We start from the raw sequence: 14,742 nt of genomic DNA on the forward strand, positions 1-14,742 counted from the left end.
AGAAACTTAAAGCTATTGATTGGCTGTAGTGGGATGAAGAAAAGAGAATCAGAGATATATTTGACCTTTTTAGGTGAAGGGCAAATAAGATTTAAATAATTTATGAACTTTTAAAGAACCATTTAAATGTTACCAATTATTATCATTACTAATTTTTGTCAAGAGTTCGGGGGTTTGGGGCAGCTAGGTAGTGCAATGGATAGAGCACTAGCCCTGAAGTCAGGAGAACCTGAGTTTAAATCTGGTCTCAGGCACATAACACTTCCTAGCTGTGTGACCCTGGACAAGTCACTTAACCCAAATTGCTTTAGCCAAAAAAAAAAAAAGTTCAGGATTCAGGAGTTTAATGAAGAACCTGATGATCTAAGATGCATAATCTGCCTATATGAGTTCTTAAATCTGTTCTATATATGTTGACTGTTGGAATGAGTCCCGACTGTGGAAAATGTAAGATCAGTTTTGATTGTAAATTCTGTTTGTTCACCTGAGTAAGTCATAAAGTCATTCCTGACTATTCCTGACATGGTTTAAATTAAATAATTACCTAACCAAATTTAGAGAGAATCTTTTAATTGGAGTGCCAGAAAATCATTGCTGAAAGTAGAAGAGAGGATGGAGGTTCAAACCTTCCTTCTAATCCTGCCTAATCTCTCTGAGATTCACTTTCCTTATTGGTATCCATTGTTGGTTCTATCTCTACCTCCTCTCACATCATCCCCTGGGGCATGAATGGCAATCTAGATATAGATAGGATGGTCACAGATACAGTGTGAAGGGGCTGTAGATATCTGCTAGTTCTCATTTGGTAAAGGTAAATAAATGGGTTGCTGAGAAGTTTCATTGACTTGCCTGTGGTCACTAAAATAGTAAATAGCAAAACTAGGATATGAACCTGAAGGTAGCCCTTTTTCCATTACACTCTAATGACTGCATGGAAAAGAAATGGTGAAACAGATAGGAAAACCGTTAGGAGACAAACAGGTCAGAAAGAGATTCAGAGGGGGTGGGGGGAAGAAGGAAAAAGGAAGACAGAGACAGAGACAGAGAGAGAATGTGTATGTGTGTTAATTATCACAGAAATCAAAAAAGTCCCCAAAGGACAATTAGAATGAAGCTCATCAGAATTAGCTAGTATGAGATTATTGATAGTCTTGAAGATAAGTTTCATTAACAATAGGATTAAAAGCCATATTTCAAGAGAATCAGAAGTAACTGGGTGGTCTCAAAGTGGAAACATTTAAGTGAAGATGGTCCTTTCTAAGAATTAGCAGTGAAAGGGAAGGGGCACCTGAACAAGCAGAGTCAAGGCAAGGTTTTTGTTTTTGAAGACATTATAGATAAATGGGCAAATGAGGAAGGGGAAAGTTGAAGAGGAGAGAGTTTGAAGGGGCCACTTCCAATAGTTAGAAATTTTTTTGTTGTCTGCTCATTCATTTTCTTAGCCTGTTAACTTGGTTTTTAACTCTTTATTAAAGTAGGACTGTTTCTGGAGTGAAGGGGGCCCTGCCACAAGCTTTGGGATTTTGTGCAGCTGTTTTCAAAGACACTTTTAGAGATCTGACCAAAAGCCCTCTTTTCTACTCTGAACCTACTCTGTCCCTGCCCACTTTAGCTGTAAGATCTAATATCCTAAAGTAATAGAGTCCTTTTTACTGTCTTAGGGGCCAGGGCTGTGTTGACCAGCCTGCACCCGAGACTCCCACCCTAACGCCTCAGACTTTTGCTGCTGACTAAGTTGTCCTTGGCTGGAAAATGTTCTACTTTTTTTGGAGGGTATTCTAATACTCTAAAATTTGTTTAGAGTCATTATTTAGAGGAATTTGGAGAGGTTGGGGGCAGATTGGACAAGCACCACCATTTTGTCTTGTCTTGAAAGGACCACTTCCAGAGCAGATTAGTGAGATGGGATTGAAAGTACAAGTAGAGGGTTTGACTTTGACCAAAAGTACACTTGTTCCCTTTGTGTCTATAGCAAGTGAAGATAATAGAGGAGTTTTTGAGTTCTGGAACTGGAGTAAGGTAGCTTATTATTGATCGTCATTTTCTTGGTTAAGTAGGAAATAGAAACATCTCTTGAAGCTGTCTCTGAGGTGTTCTTGAGATCTTAAAAGATTTTAAAATTACTTTTGAGGGAAAGTAAGGTGTGATGATGAATTTTCTCGATGTTCATTATACAGTAACAGTGTTGGCTCCAGCAATCCTAAAAGAAAGTCATTGTAGCCTCTAAAGACCGACAGTCCTGACAAGAGTATGAGTGAGAACCCATGACTCATCTCTCAACAGCCCAAGATTCTGTTGCCTGGGAAGGAAGGATGTTGATAGAGAAGATTAGTGAGGGCAGAGAGCGTGCCAGGGGGGCTGTGCTGAATCTGGAGACTTTGGCCGATGGCACAGCCACCGCCACGTCTTAGGTGACTAGGACAAAAGGTGAGGAGGAGGGCCACGTCATCTGCTGCTGTTCAGCCTGTCCTGCTGAAATCTCATTCCTGCTCCACCTCATTACCTTTTATGAGCCAGAAATTTCATTTCTCACAAATAAATCTTCCTAATACTTTGTGTTCTTATATCACAGTAATTTCTGAGACAATTCCTTTTCTCCCTAATATAACAAAGAAAGACAGTTCAGTGACTTCATCTGATAGTGTATGCAACATTCTACCTTTTTAGTCCTCACACTTTTCTGAGGTGTTTTTTTTTTCCCCATTATATGTTCATTGGATCATTTTTGGTGTTTTTAGTGACTTTTCACTTATGTAGTTGCAGTCATTTTATTTATTCTCTGGATTCTGCTTATGTAGCTCTGAAGAAGTTCATATATATTCTTCCATGTTTCTTTGAGTTTATCATTCATTTTGTATAAAACAATAATGTTATATTAAATTCACATATTTTGAATGATAATTTTTTTGCATCAAAGTGGAAACATTGAATATAGATATTAATTAACAAGGGACTTATTAAAAAAAAAAGTCCTTTTTTTGCCTTGATTGTAACCTCCCCATTAATATTCACCAGCTTCCTTGTAGAAGATTTGCACCTTTGTAGTAACTTAAAAGGAAGTTTGTTCATTTGGAGGCCATGTCACTCTGCTATCTATTAGTGGAGATATGGAGATAGATAAGACCTGGTCACCAACCTCCCACAGCTTATCCAGTAGGGACAGATGATGTGTACACAGGATAGACTGTGATGGACATGGGGTAGTGGGAAAAGACCAGATTTGGGATTCTAAGATGTGGATATGAATTTTTACTCTGCAGCTTTCTGATGCTATCCTGCCATAGCTAACGGACCCTCTTGTCTGTGAGATAAAAGCATTGGGCAAGGTCATCTGAATTCCCCGAGAGCTGTGTGATTCAGACTTCTGAGGCCTTTTCTAGCTATTAGATGGCACAATTTTATGGCTTTGTTTCCCAAATTATCTGCATGAGCCAGTTCAGTTCAATTGTTTTTTTGTGACCCCATTTGGGGTTTTCTTAGCTAAGGTAGTGGAGAGGATTGTCATTTTCTTCTCCAGCTCATTTTACACGCGAGGAAACTGAGGCAGATAGGGTTAAGTGATTTGTCTAGGGTCACACAGCCAGGAAATGTCTGAGGCAGGATTTGAACCAAAGAACCTGAGTCTTCCCGACTGCTGGCTCATACCCTGCACTATGGCGCCCCCTGGCGGTTTAATCCAGTAAAGAATAGCTATTTAGCCCGATGCTCTCACGCTATCTTTCTTACTTGGATAATATTTAACACTGAAATATAAGGAACATTGCATTTGATGTTGTTAAGAACAGGGACTGGACTTGTGAATTCATTAGTGTAAGGAGCTTCAGGATGAGGAAATTCCCTGAATTAATGCAGCTTGGCAGATTTGCTGTGAGTTAAGTCTTGGGAGAATTAGTGCGGAGGACTCACGAATGTTAAACAGCCAGGACTTGTCAGAGGCGGGCTTGGCCCTGGGAACGCCTACTGTATCCAGTTGCTTCTAAGATAGGTTCCAGTTTTACGGGTCTTTCTTAATTGAAACTCAGGTTAATGATTGTATCCGAGCTGATTGTATATTTCTAGCCATTTTGTTTTGTTATTAGTCACATTTTCCTTGCTCTGTTTTTCTTTTTTAACAGTTAACAAAATGTTTAAGAAGTCATGATATTTTGATAGCTACTCCCTTATGAGCCTAATGATTATTTGTAAATATATTTGTCTTCACAACAAAACTTATATAACAAGATGCATTGTAAACTTTGAAATAAGAGCTGATTATAATAATGTATGAACCATTAAATAATGTTAAGGTTATGGAGACATATATATACATATATATAGTGTTAATCCTTTACCAAAAATACAATTTATAATTTTTTTTTACTTCTGCCCCCTTCATATACTCTTTTTACCATTTACTCCTTTCTTTTTCCCTGCCCTTATCCTAAATTTCTGAATTTGATGGTATTGACCTCATGTGTTCAAGTTTTTTTCAACCTTCCGTATGTTAGACCATTTAACTTTAACAAAGTACTTCTGCATTTCCTATTGTTTTTTGTTTTATATGCCAGTGTTACTGTTGTATTTATCTGAAAATATTTATGAATCCAATAATCCATGCATGCTTAAAATTTTAGAAGAAAAAATATTGAAACCAGAGTTATAGTGACCTTTAGATTTACATATTAAAATGCAAAGGATCTCATTGGCTGATATTTTTATCTAAGAAAGAAAAGATTGATTTTCTTAGGTTATATATAGGAGATGATATAATTATGAAATTAAGTAGTAGTTCTGACTTGGTGACATGGTACTTTGTTTATTGTATGAGGCACTGGAAATGAATTTAATACTACCATATATTGATTTCACTGCTTTCTTTGGAAGTAGTTAGGAACAGGTATAATTATTTTATAGGTCAGAGAATTGAGCCATCATTTTCCTGCAGCTTATTCAGACTTAGACTCTGGGTGGCACAGAGCCAGGGTCTCATTTTCCAAGCTTGTACTTAATCCTTTACTACATCTCCTGTTAGGACAAGATTGGTAGAAGCCATGTTGAAAGACTGTTAACCTTAGAGGTACATTTTTTCAGGAGTTAAGAGATAGATAAAGAAAGTAAACATTGAGAACATAAAGGTTAAATTGAAATAAGAGGATTAGGTCATTGAGGCACAAGGAAAGTTAATTAATGTTCAATTTTTGGATCTTGTCTTTCCTGTAGCAAGCAGTTAGCAATTCTGGCTGACCTAGTGAAAGATTTGCCCTTGGAGTTTGACTTCCTCTTTTCACACTCTCAAGCAGAAGTAATCTCTGGAAAACAAGAAGGTACTAGAGCTGAATGTATACTTGATTTTTCATTTAAATGGCTGTATTGTCAAATATTTCACAGTATCTGATTTGCATTCAAGACCATTTCATAAATAATTTTTGTCATTCTTTATGTGCATAATTTTTCTTAATTCTGTTATATATCATGCTGTCCATACTAATATGAATTTTTATTGACATTTTATTTCAGTTATTGTTATTGTAGGGCAGAAATATGGTTTATTTTAATCTGGTGTTTAAAACCCATGTGCTTGAGGGTATTTTGTATATAAAGAGGATTATTCTAGCTAATGATAAATTTGGAATCAGCTTGTGGTTTCAGAAACAATAATTGATTTCCAGATCAAATGACAAAGTGGATAATTAGATCAAACTAGGAGAAAAGAACACAGAACACAGAAAAGACTTATTTACTGTGTTTTACTCTGATTCTGTACTTGCTTTGCGATGGTTGGTTTTATTTTCTTTTGATGACTTCCCCTTCATCAGAAATTCTGAACCTTTTAATTTTTTTTTGTCATAGGTCCTTTGTTAGGCTGGCAAAACCCTATGAACCCCAGCTCAGACTTTTAAATTAAAGGAAAAGTTAAAGATTAGTGAAAATAAAAATGTAACTTTTGATGTTAAATTTATACACCAAAGTTTCCATTGAATTGCTTTTCTATTAGAAAAAAGGAGTAAATTTTCCTGGAGTTTATATTACATAATTGCCATTTGTATAGTGTCAGGGTTTCTCATCCTTTCCCATGAAATCTGTAAATTATTGACATCTGATTGTATATAGAGAGAATGTTTTCTTGAAGGAAAATGTAGCTTATGGCAGGTTGTCAGTAGAGAATGTTTTGGTGGAGATTTCAGGGGGATGGATATCAGGTGTAAGGTGGAGAGATTCAAGTGAAAGATTTTTGTTTCTCATTCAGGTGTTTATGCATGGATTGGAATCAACTTTGTGTTAGGAAGATTTGACCATGAAGATGGTAAGTGTTGTCTTGTGCTTTGCGATGGTTGGTTTTATTTTCTTTTGATGACTTCCTCTTCATCAGAAGTTCTGAACCTTTTAATTTTTTTTTGTGTGGGCCTATGAGAAGTGGGCCAGGGAGAGGTTAACTGATGATCTCTAGTTGGGGGGACTGAAACTCTATTGATGATTATTAAATCTCCATTGGCATCTGTCTGGTCCACTCTGAGCATATTCTATACTTATATCTGGAGTCTGCTTCCTGGTTCTTGTTTTATTTTTACATTGATTACATTTTTATGTTGATTGCTTTTTTTCCTCTTCTAATGATTTCTTAAATTTTTTCTTTCAGATACAGAAGCCCTGGGTCCCCAGGAATCGGTGGCTGGACGTAGGAGAACAGTAGGGATACTAGATATGGGAGGAGCTTCTCTCCAAATTGCCTATGAGGTTCCCACCTCTCCTACTTTCCTTCCTCCAGAACAGGTATGTGTCCCCCATGGGGGGAACTTCAAATTTCTGGGTGTTCCAGTGTTTGGGTAGTTTATACAGATGGAGGTAGCTAGGTAGAACAGTGGATGAAGTGCTGAACTTATGCTTAAAAAGACCTGGGTTCAGATCTGCTTCAAAGTCCTAACAAGCTATGTGACTACGGACAAGTTTCTTAATCTGTTCACCTCAATTTCCTTATCTATAAAATGGAGATAACATTAACTCCTTACTCCAAAGATACTGTGAGGACCAAATAAGATAATATTTGTAAAGTGCTTTGTAAACCTTAAAGCTTTGTATAAATGCTGTTCTTAATAATATCAGGTCCTTAAATCTCCTTTGATTTATTAGATTTTGTTTTGAGGGGAAACATTGGACACGTCAACAAGAAATGCAAATAGTTCCAGATGGTGTGAGATTCTAGAAAATGAGATGGGGAGAAGCCTGTGTTCCATAAGCAAGAGTATGAGTCTTTTCAGAGATACTCAGAGATAGAAAACAAGATGACAACAGAGGACTAAAGGGTCCTTCAAAGGACGTGTGACTTGGAGTTTTATGCAGCTGTGTTATGGAACATAGGCTGCACGTTACTGAACTTTGGTTCTGGTGCCATAAAACAGAGCTTAATCCAACTCTAGTTCCTTTTCTTGGCTTGGGATCACAAAGGAATTCCCCTAAAAGAGACTTTAAAGAGGGCTTATTATAGTCTTATGGTGGGTGGTCTCTAGGACTTAAGAGTGTAAATAAGAAGGTTTGAATGAAAAAGACCCCTGAGTTTAAAGTATATTCATAGTCTTGAAGTCAGGCATTTTGGCCCATGTTGACCTTGCCTAGAAATTAATCAGTGTTCTAACTTAGCTGTTTCCTTTCTCACTGAATAACAGGAAGAAGCTGCCAAAGTTCTGCTAACTGAATTCAATTTGGGCTGTGATGTACAGCATACAGAGCATGTCTACAGGGTCTATGTTACCACCTTTCTGGGTTTTGGGGGCAACTTTGCTCGGCAACGCTATGAAGATATGGTGCTGAATGAAACCTTTACCAAAAATAGGTAATATTGTATTGGAGTTTGTGCTTTGAACTAGGTCCTGGGTGGTCCAAAGATGTAATACTGCTAGTACTGACCCAATATCTTGTACTTAACAGGTCTTTAATAAAGTCCAATGAACCCTTTGTCATTTAACTTGCTGCATCTGTTTTAATGACCATCTTTGTCCATAGAGGGAACAGGCATTTCTCAGTATTTCTCTGCTTGAATCAGGGTTTCTATAGGAAGGATTTTAGGACTCTTAAGGAAGTGCTTATTATGAATTGAGCTTTGTTTAGTCATTTGTTTTTAAAATATAGTAAATATATTTACAAGTGGCAGTTTGGCAGAATAGAAAGTACATTGAGCAGACCCATTCACAAGATGGGTGGAGGCTTATTAGCTGTGTGACCTTGGAAGAGTCACAGAGCCTTAATTTCTTTTTTTTTAATTATAGCTTTTTATTTACAAGATATATGCATAGGTAATTTTTCAGCATTGACAGTTGCAAAACCTTTTGTTCCAACTTTTCCCCTCCTTCCTCCTCCCCCAGATGGCAGGTTGATCAATCCATGTTAAATATGTTAAAGTATAAGTTAAATACAATATATGTATACATATCCATACAGTTATTTTGCTGTACAAAAAGAATAGGACTTTGAAATAGTGTACAATTAACCTGTGAAGGAAATCAAAAATGCAAGTGGACAAAAATAGAGGGATTGGGAATTCTATGTAGTGGTTCATAGTCATCTCCCAGAGTTCTTTCCCTGGATGTAACTGGTTCAGTTCATTACTGCTCTGTTGGAACTGATTTGGTTCATCTCATTGTTGAAGAGGGCCACGTCCATCAGAATTGATCATCATATAGTATTGTTGTTGAGGTATATAATGATCTCCTGGTCCTGCTCGTTTCACTCAGCATCAGTTGATGTAAGTCTCTCCAGGCCTTTCTGAAATCATCCTGCTGGTCATTTCTTACAGAACAATACTATTCCATAATATTCACATACCACAATTTATTCAGTCATTCTCCAATTGATGGCCATCCATTCGGTTTCCAGTTTCTGGCCACTACAAAGAGGAGCCTTAGTTTCTTTGTCTTATAAGATTGTGAAAATCAAATGTACCATAAAGCACCACATAAATGTGAACTGCTATTGTCACTACTACAGTCTGCTTCACAGAAAAAGTCAAGAAATGTCTGTTAACTCCATTGTGTTTCTTGGAGTAGGGCAGAAACACAGAACTGGTAATATTGTGCCTCCTGTTACTATGACAGGTTGTCGGGCCAACAGACGGGTCTGACCCCAGAAACTCCCTTCCTGGATCCTTGCCTACCTGTAGGCCTGGAGGACGTGGTGGAGAGGAGCAGTGGGGTCCTGCACATCCGAGGCAGAGGGGATTGGCTCGCGTGTGGGGAAATGCTGCAGCCGCTGCTCTCCCGGGCCAATGCCACCCAGGCCTCTCTGAACGGTGTCTACCAGTCCCCAATCGACTTCAGCAACAGCGAGTTCTACGGCTTCTCAGAGTTCTTTTACTGCACGGAAGATGTATTGCGCATCGGTGGTCGCTATCATGGCCCAACCTTTGCCAAGGCTGCTCAGGTACATGTTGAAGTTTATTTGCACCTTTTGTGTATCCTGTTTATGGAGACTCCTGGCTATTACCTCCTATCCCTGAACCCCCAGTTTCTACTTGGAGAAATTTATCTCCAGTAAGTCTTCCCAGACTACTTTCCGTCTTTCCACTGGACATAGTCTCTTCTATCTCAAAACTCTCCTTGTATTTTCTTTATATATCTCTTAAATATTTAACATCTCCAAATTTATTAGTTATTTGTATGCCTCTTATCTTTTGTGATAGAAGAAAAAAAATTGAGAATGAGGAATATGCCTCCTGTATCTTTAATGTAGAATTGCTTTCATTTTAGAAATAATGACAATTAAAATTCACAACTCAGGAGAAATAAGCTGAGACATTATGCTTACAGGCTTTACAGATGAGGAAACAATATCGATAAAAAATTGTGCATCAAATGGCATCAGTTCTACATTCTTAAAGGAAAAACTAAAGTGCAAAAAGATCTGGCTAATAAAGCAATAATTGTAGGAGAGTTTACCTCTTTTCCCTCCTTAGAAACATGGGGAAGATAGCTTTGTACTTTGTATGTGTATAAAACCTTTTTTTGAAGGCAGCTCATGATGTAGTGGATAGAGTGCCCAGAGTCAAGAAGACTTTATTTCAAATCTGCCTCTCAGACATTTACTAGCTGTGTGATTCTGGGCAAGTTACCCAACCTTTGCCTGCTTCAGTTTACTCAACTGTAAAAGGGAGATAATAACAGTTCCTATTTTATAGGGTTGTTGTGAGGATCAAATGAGATAATACTTGTTAGCATAGTGCCTGGCACATAGTGGGTGCTATATAAATGTTTATTCCCTTCCTTTTCCCTTTCCTTCTATTCCCCCCTAGCTATTTGTTTCTGGTCTTAATAGATGCAGTATATGTGATGCATTCACTTGACATTGTACAGATTTACAAAGCTTTTTCTTTCCTATCAAGTCTTTGAGGTGAAACTGAGAAGTCGGCCTACTTGGCCTGAGCCCTTGCAAGGAAGAGGCAGGTCTGGCCTTCCAGTCCAGCCCTCCTAATTCTAATCCTGCACTTTTTCCGCTTCATTGTGCTGCAACTTTTTTTTTTTTTAATCAGTAGAGTAAATAAATACAAATGGGATAAACTTAATCCTCCTTTTGGAATTTTTCCCTCCCAGTTATTATACATCCTCTTTGTGTTTTCACCCCAGGACTACTGCAGCATGGCCTGGCCAGTGCTAACTCAGAGATTCAAGAATGGCCTCTTCTCATCACATGCAGACCAACACCGACTTAAGTAAGAAATCTCTTCCAGTGTCTCTGTGTGCAGGAGAGGAGGGTTAATGATGGGAGGTGGGGTTTGGTTGTCTCAGAGATGTGAATGGGTATTATAGCGAGTATGTGCTAGGAGACTCGGGGAGCCCTGAACTCATCCTAAGGAATTCTGTAGTGGTGAGAGAAAAACAAAGATGAAACCCTTGGTGGTGGTGGTAGTCCCCGGGAAGTGTGCAATGGGAAAGCCATAAATAGGGGGTTCCGCTCAGAGTTAGGAAAGTTAAGAGGGTGAGGGGAAGGCACCTTTCTCTGGTATTGGGTTCAGATGGAGGATATGAAAAATAGGTCTGTTTTCTTTGCAGATATCAGTGTTTTAAGTCAGCGTGGATGTACCAAGTCCTCCATGAAGGATTCCACTTCCCATATGATTACCCAAACCTGCAAACAGCCCAGTTGGTGTATGACCGGGAGGTGCAGTGGACCTTAGGAGCCATTTTGTATAAGACACGTTTCCTCCCCCTCAGGTAGAGTTGGACACCTTTACTGAGGTTTAAGTTGTGCTGTGCTTCCCGAGCTTGGGGTCATCTGTCCAACTCTGCTCGGCCTTAGGCCAAAAGGGGTTGTTAAAGATCAGGCCCAGAGGCTGGTTAGAATGAGCCTGGATGGCCAGAAAGAGTGTCAGCAACCCTCAAGGGGTCCTGTGGCCATTGGGTCTCAGCAGCCTCGCAGTTCTGGCCTCTGCCTGTGTCCGGGGATCCCATGGGGTGGGAGGGTCTCTAGCCCAGAATAAGCTTTTGCCTTAGGAAGTAAACGTTATTGTTCCCAACTTCCTGTTGTTTCCCCACAGGGATCTACGACAGGAGGGCGTCCGGCAGGTCCACGGTAGCTGGCTGCGTCTCTCCTTTGTGTACAACCACTACCTTTTTTTTGCCTGCATCCTGGTGGTGCTGCTGGCTATCATTCTGTATGTTCTGCGGTTACGCCGAATTCACCGTCGCCAAGCCGGAGCCTCCGCCCCCTTGGACCTGCTGTGGATAGAAGAGGTGGTACCCATAATCGGGGTACAGGTGGAACCGTGATGTCTGCTCCGGGACCGAAGCATCTTGAGAAGCAGAGGACAGAACTCAGGAGGTCCTGGACCCATCCTGAGGCTGCTTCAATAATCTGCGGGGCTTTTAGTATTGTGTTCTTGCCCTTCCTTCTCAAGACCAGCTATCCAAGAGAAGCCATAACCTGATCTGTGAAGTGATGCAGCTGAGACCCTCTGATCTAACAGAGGACCTCAGCTGCACCTGCCTAATGCCCTCGGGGCGTGCTTCTGCCCCTTTATCAGGGAGGGTTTGGTATTAGAGGAAGGGTATTCTTGAGCTGTCACCAGCTTTCACTCCATTAGATAAAGAAAGGAGTGTGGTATTCAGCAAGAGAATACTGGCTCTGAGGCATCTGATACCAAGCCTAGTATATTTTAGGAAATATGGCAGTCTTTTCTTTCTCTGTAACAGAGAAATCTCACATGTGGCGATTCACAGCCTTTTATTAATGATCCAAGGATCTTTTGGGACCAGCAGAACTTAGAAACAACTGAAATAATGCCAATGGATTCCATTTTTTCTTGGCAGTGCAGCTCTCATGGGGTAGCCTAATCCTCTGGCCTAGGCTTGCTGCTAACTTGACTTAAATGAGATGTGTCTGTTCAAAGGAGTCCGTTGAACTCTCTTGGGTTTCCTGTCTGCTTGGCATGAATCCATTTTTTCCATATCAATTTGCAGAAAAGGCTAAATCTAGGCATTATTTTTGCTTCTTGAGCCTTAAGGATGCTTGTAGGACTATAGATAGCAAGATTCTCCAGTTTTTGTTTTTTTGTTTGTTTCAAATCAGGATTCCTATCCCCATGCCCGTTATTTATCTGAGCCTCTGTGTTTGGATTCTAAGTTGCCATTTCATTTCACTGCCAAGATAGATGTACAGTGTTGGAAGGGAAGTATTTGTGTAGAAAGGAAAAGAATATTTAAATTAATAATTCTTGCCTTAAGGAATTTCTGGAGAAAGCAGAGTTCCAGGTAGGAAACATTCTGATCTAGCTAGTTTGATAATTGTAAAAAGCATTTCGCCTCCCCCAAACTCCCTTAACATTTCATTGAGTTAAAGAGAGAGAAAAAGGCAGCAATAATTAGACTAGACTGTTAGGTCCAAAGGGACTGACCTTTATGGCATTTTGTGGAACAATCACTGTTTCATTCACTCTGCTTCAGTACCTTTGGTTTTCTTGTTCTTGCAATAATCTTTGATGATTTTTTCCTCTCAGTTTTTATGAAACTTTTTTTTAAACTTTTGATTTTCCTCTCATAGGCCACTCTGGTTTTCCCTTTACATAATTTTTCTCTTAGTCCCCCTTTCACTAATTAAATGACCCTTTTGGTGGTTATAGGGTAGAAATACAAGTAACTGTTTGGTGAGAACTGGAATATGAAAGGATTCCAGCCAGGTGTCAAAAACTCATTTTGGAATTATTAGGGAAGGGTAATTTAATATTTAAAATTAATATTTCCTTCAAGGAAGTATTAAATGAATCAAATATGGGGATTCTATAGCTTTCTTTGAAAAAGATTTCCTATGCTACTTTATAGACTGTTATGATTACTTTATTCCAATTCCATCTTTTTTTCCCCTGCTTTCATATTTTAAAGTAAAAATATATTTGGTTGATATTTTAAAATGTATAAATGTATTAAGGGGGTAGGGCGGTGATTGGCACCAATCCAGTTCCATTTTTTTTTTTCTGCCTTGGCCTCCAAATGTTGGGAACATTGCCTTTAAGAAGATGAAAACTAAACAAAAGCTTTCCAATCAACTGCCAATCACATTCAGTGTAGAAAATATTTGGGGGTGAAGGGTACAGAAAGGAGAAAAATTCTTAAGTACATGAAAGCACTTATTTGTGTGTAGTTAATATGTTTCACTGTGATTATTGAGTTAAATGTTTTTTATTGTGTTTTTGTGTAAATTAGCCTTCATATTACAGATTTATTGGAAATGGTTTCGGATTTTTTTTTTTTTTGGTAAGTTTTTAAATTACAAGGTCTGGGACCAATTTTATTTTCAATCTCAAGTAAGTTATTACCTTTAAATTGTGTGAAAACATGGAAGATATCCAAATGTTATCTCTTAAAATGACCAAAAATACTTAATATTTGCTATTGGCATTTTATTTTGTATTACATTCCTTTGTTTCTTCTGTTAACCCTTTGTCAGCTTCCAAGTGTCGTCTTTTTAGAATCACATTAAAGAACATTACTTCCCTACAATATAAGAGCTGTGTTGCAGTTTTTTAGGACTTGTTAATAATTGCTGTTTGAAGAGTTCAGTTTAGCTTTCACCATCTTTCCTCTAACCTCAATCTTTCAGTCTTTCTGCATTTTTCTTCTACTTGGGTATCGGGTATCCATAATTGGAATTTTTCTCCCCATGAAGAGAAATAGCTTCATCAAACTCAAATGTTTTTTCACTTGCAATTTTTAATATGATCTTTGTCATTACTGATTCAGGTCAAATCCCATTACAATATATCGTACTGTAACAAAAATGGTAATGGCATTTTCCTGATCACAGAACAAGAATTTTATTTTGAATAATTGAATCTACTATATCCTTTTGCTTTCAACCTTTGTCTATATATTCATTATTTAGTAACATAAAATTGGTAAAGCAGAAAAAAAAGTGACCATTCAATAGTTTGCTATGGTATAGACTCAAGTAGCTAACTGTTAACTCCTCATAAATTTCCTTACTTCTAACTCTGCTTTTGGGCTGACAAAAGGATTTTTCAAAGATCTAAAATATTTTAGATTTGCTTGCTTTAGTGTCCTCTTACAGTGTTTCAACTTATTCCGACCCTCCCTTTTTTCTAATTCACTTTCATGATTCTTGGGAAGTGTTTCTCAAAATGTGGCTCATTAAATGCTGTGAGGATACAGAGTGGATCTCTGTGATTCCGTTTTTATGATGAATCCCTGGGAAAAGAAACTTTTCTCTTCCAATTCAGTTTAGCACTTTGTGACTCAGAGAGCACTAAGTCATTTGGCCAGGGTC

General features: G+C 38.4%; 1 protein-coding gene across 1 annotated transcript in view; it reads left to right on the forward strand.

Annotated features, from left to right (window-relative positions):
• The window catches only part of ENTPD7 (ectonucleoside triphosphate diphosphohydrolase 7), a 36,456-nt gene extending 22,493 nt beyond the window's left edge, over positions 1–13,963 (forward strand). Inside the window, exons 5-12 of the mRNA XM_051981844.1 lie at positions 5,200–5,303; positions 6,227–6,283; positions 6,617–6,750; positions 7,641–7,807; positions 9,066–9,390; positions 10,590–10,675; positions 11,016–11,177; positions 11,501–13,963. Coding sequence (XP_051837804.1) covers positions 5,200–5,303; positions 6,227–6,283; positions 6,617–6,750; positions 7,641–7,807; positions 9,066–9,390; positions 10,590–10,675; positions 11,016–11,177; positions 11,501–11,732 — 1,267 coding nt within the window. The 3' untranslated portion in view covers positions 11,733–13,963. The remainder of the gene's footprint in view (positions 1–5,199; positions 5,304–6,226; positions 6,284–6,616; positions 6,751–7,640; positions 7,808–9,065; positions 9,391–10,589; positions 10,676–11,015; positions 11,178–11,500) is intronic.
• The last annotated feature ends 779 nt before the right edge of the window (positions 13,964–14,742 follow it).

Source organism: Antechinus flavipes, chromosome 2, assembly GCF_016432865.1.
Source record: "Antechinus flavipes isolate AdamAnt ecotype Samford, QLD, Australia chromosome 2, AdamAnt_v2, whole genome shotgun sequence".
In the NCBI taxonomy this organism is placed as follows: Eukaryota; Metazoa; Chordata; class Mammalia; order Dasyuromorphia; family Dasyuridae; genus Antechinus; species Antechinus flavipes.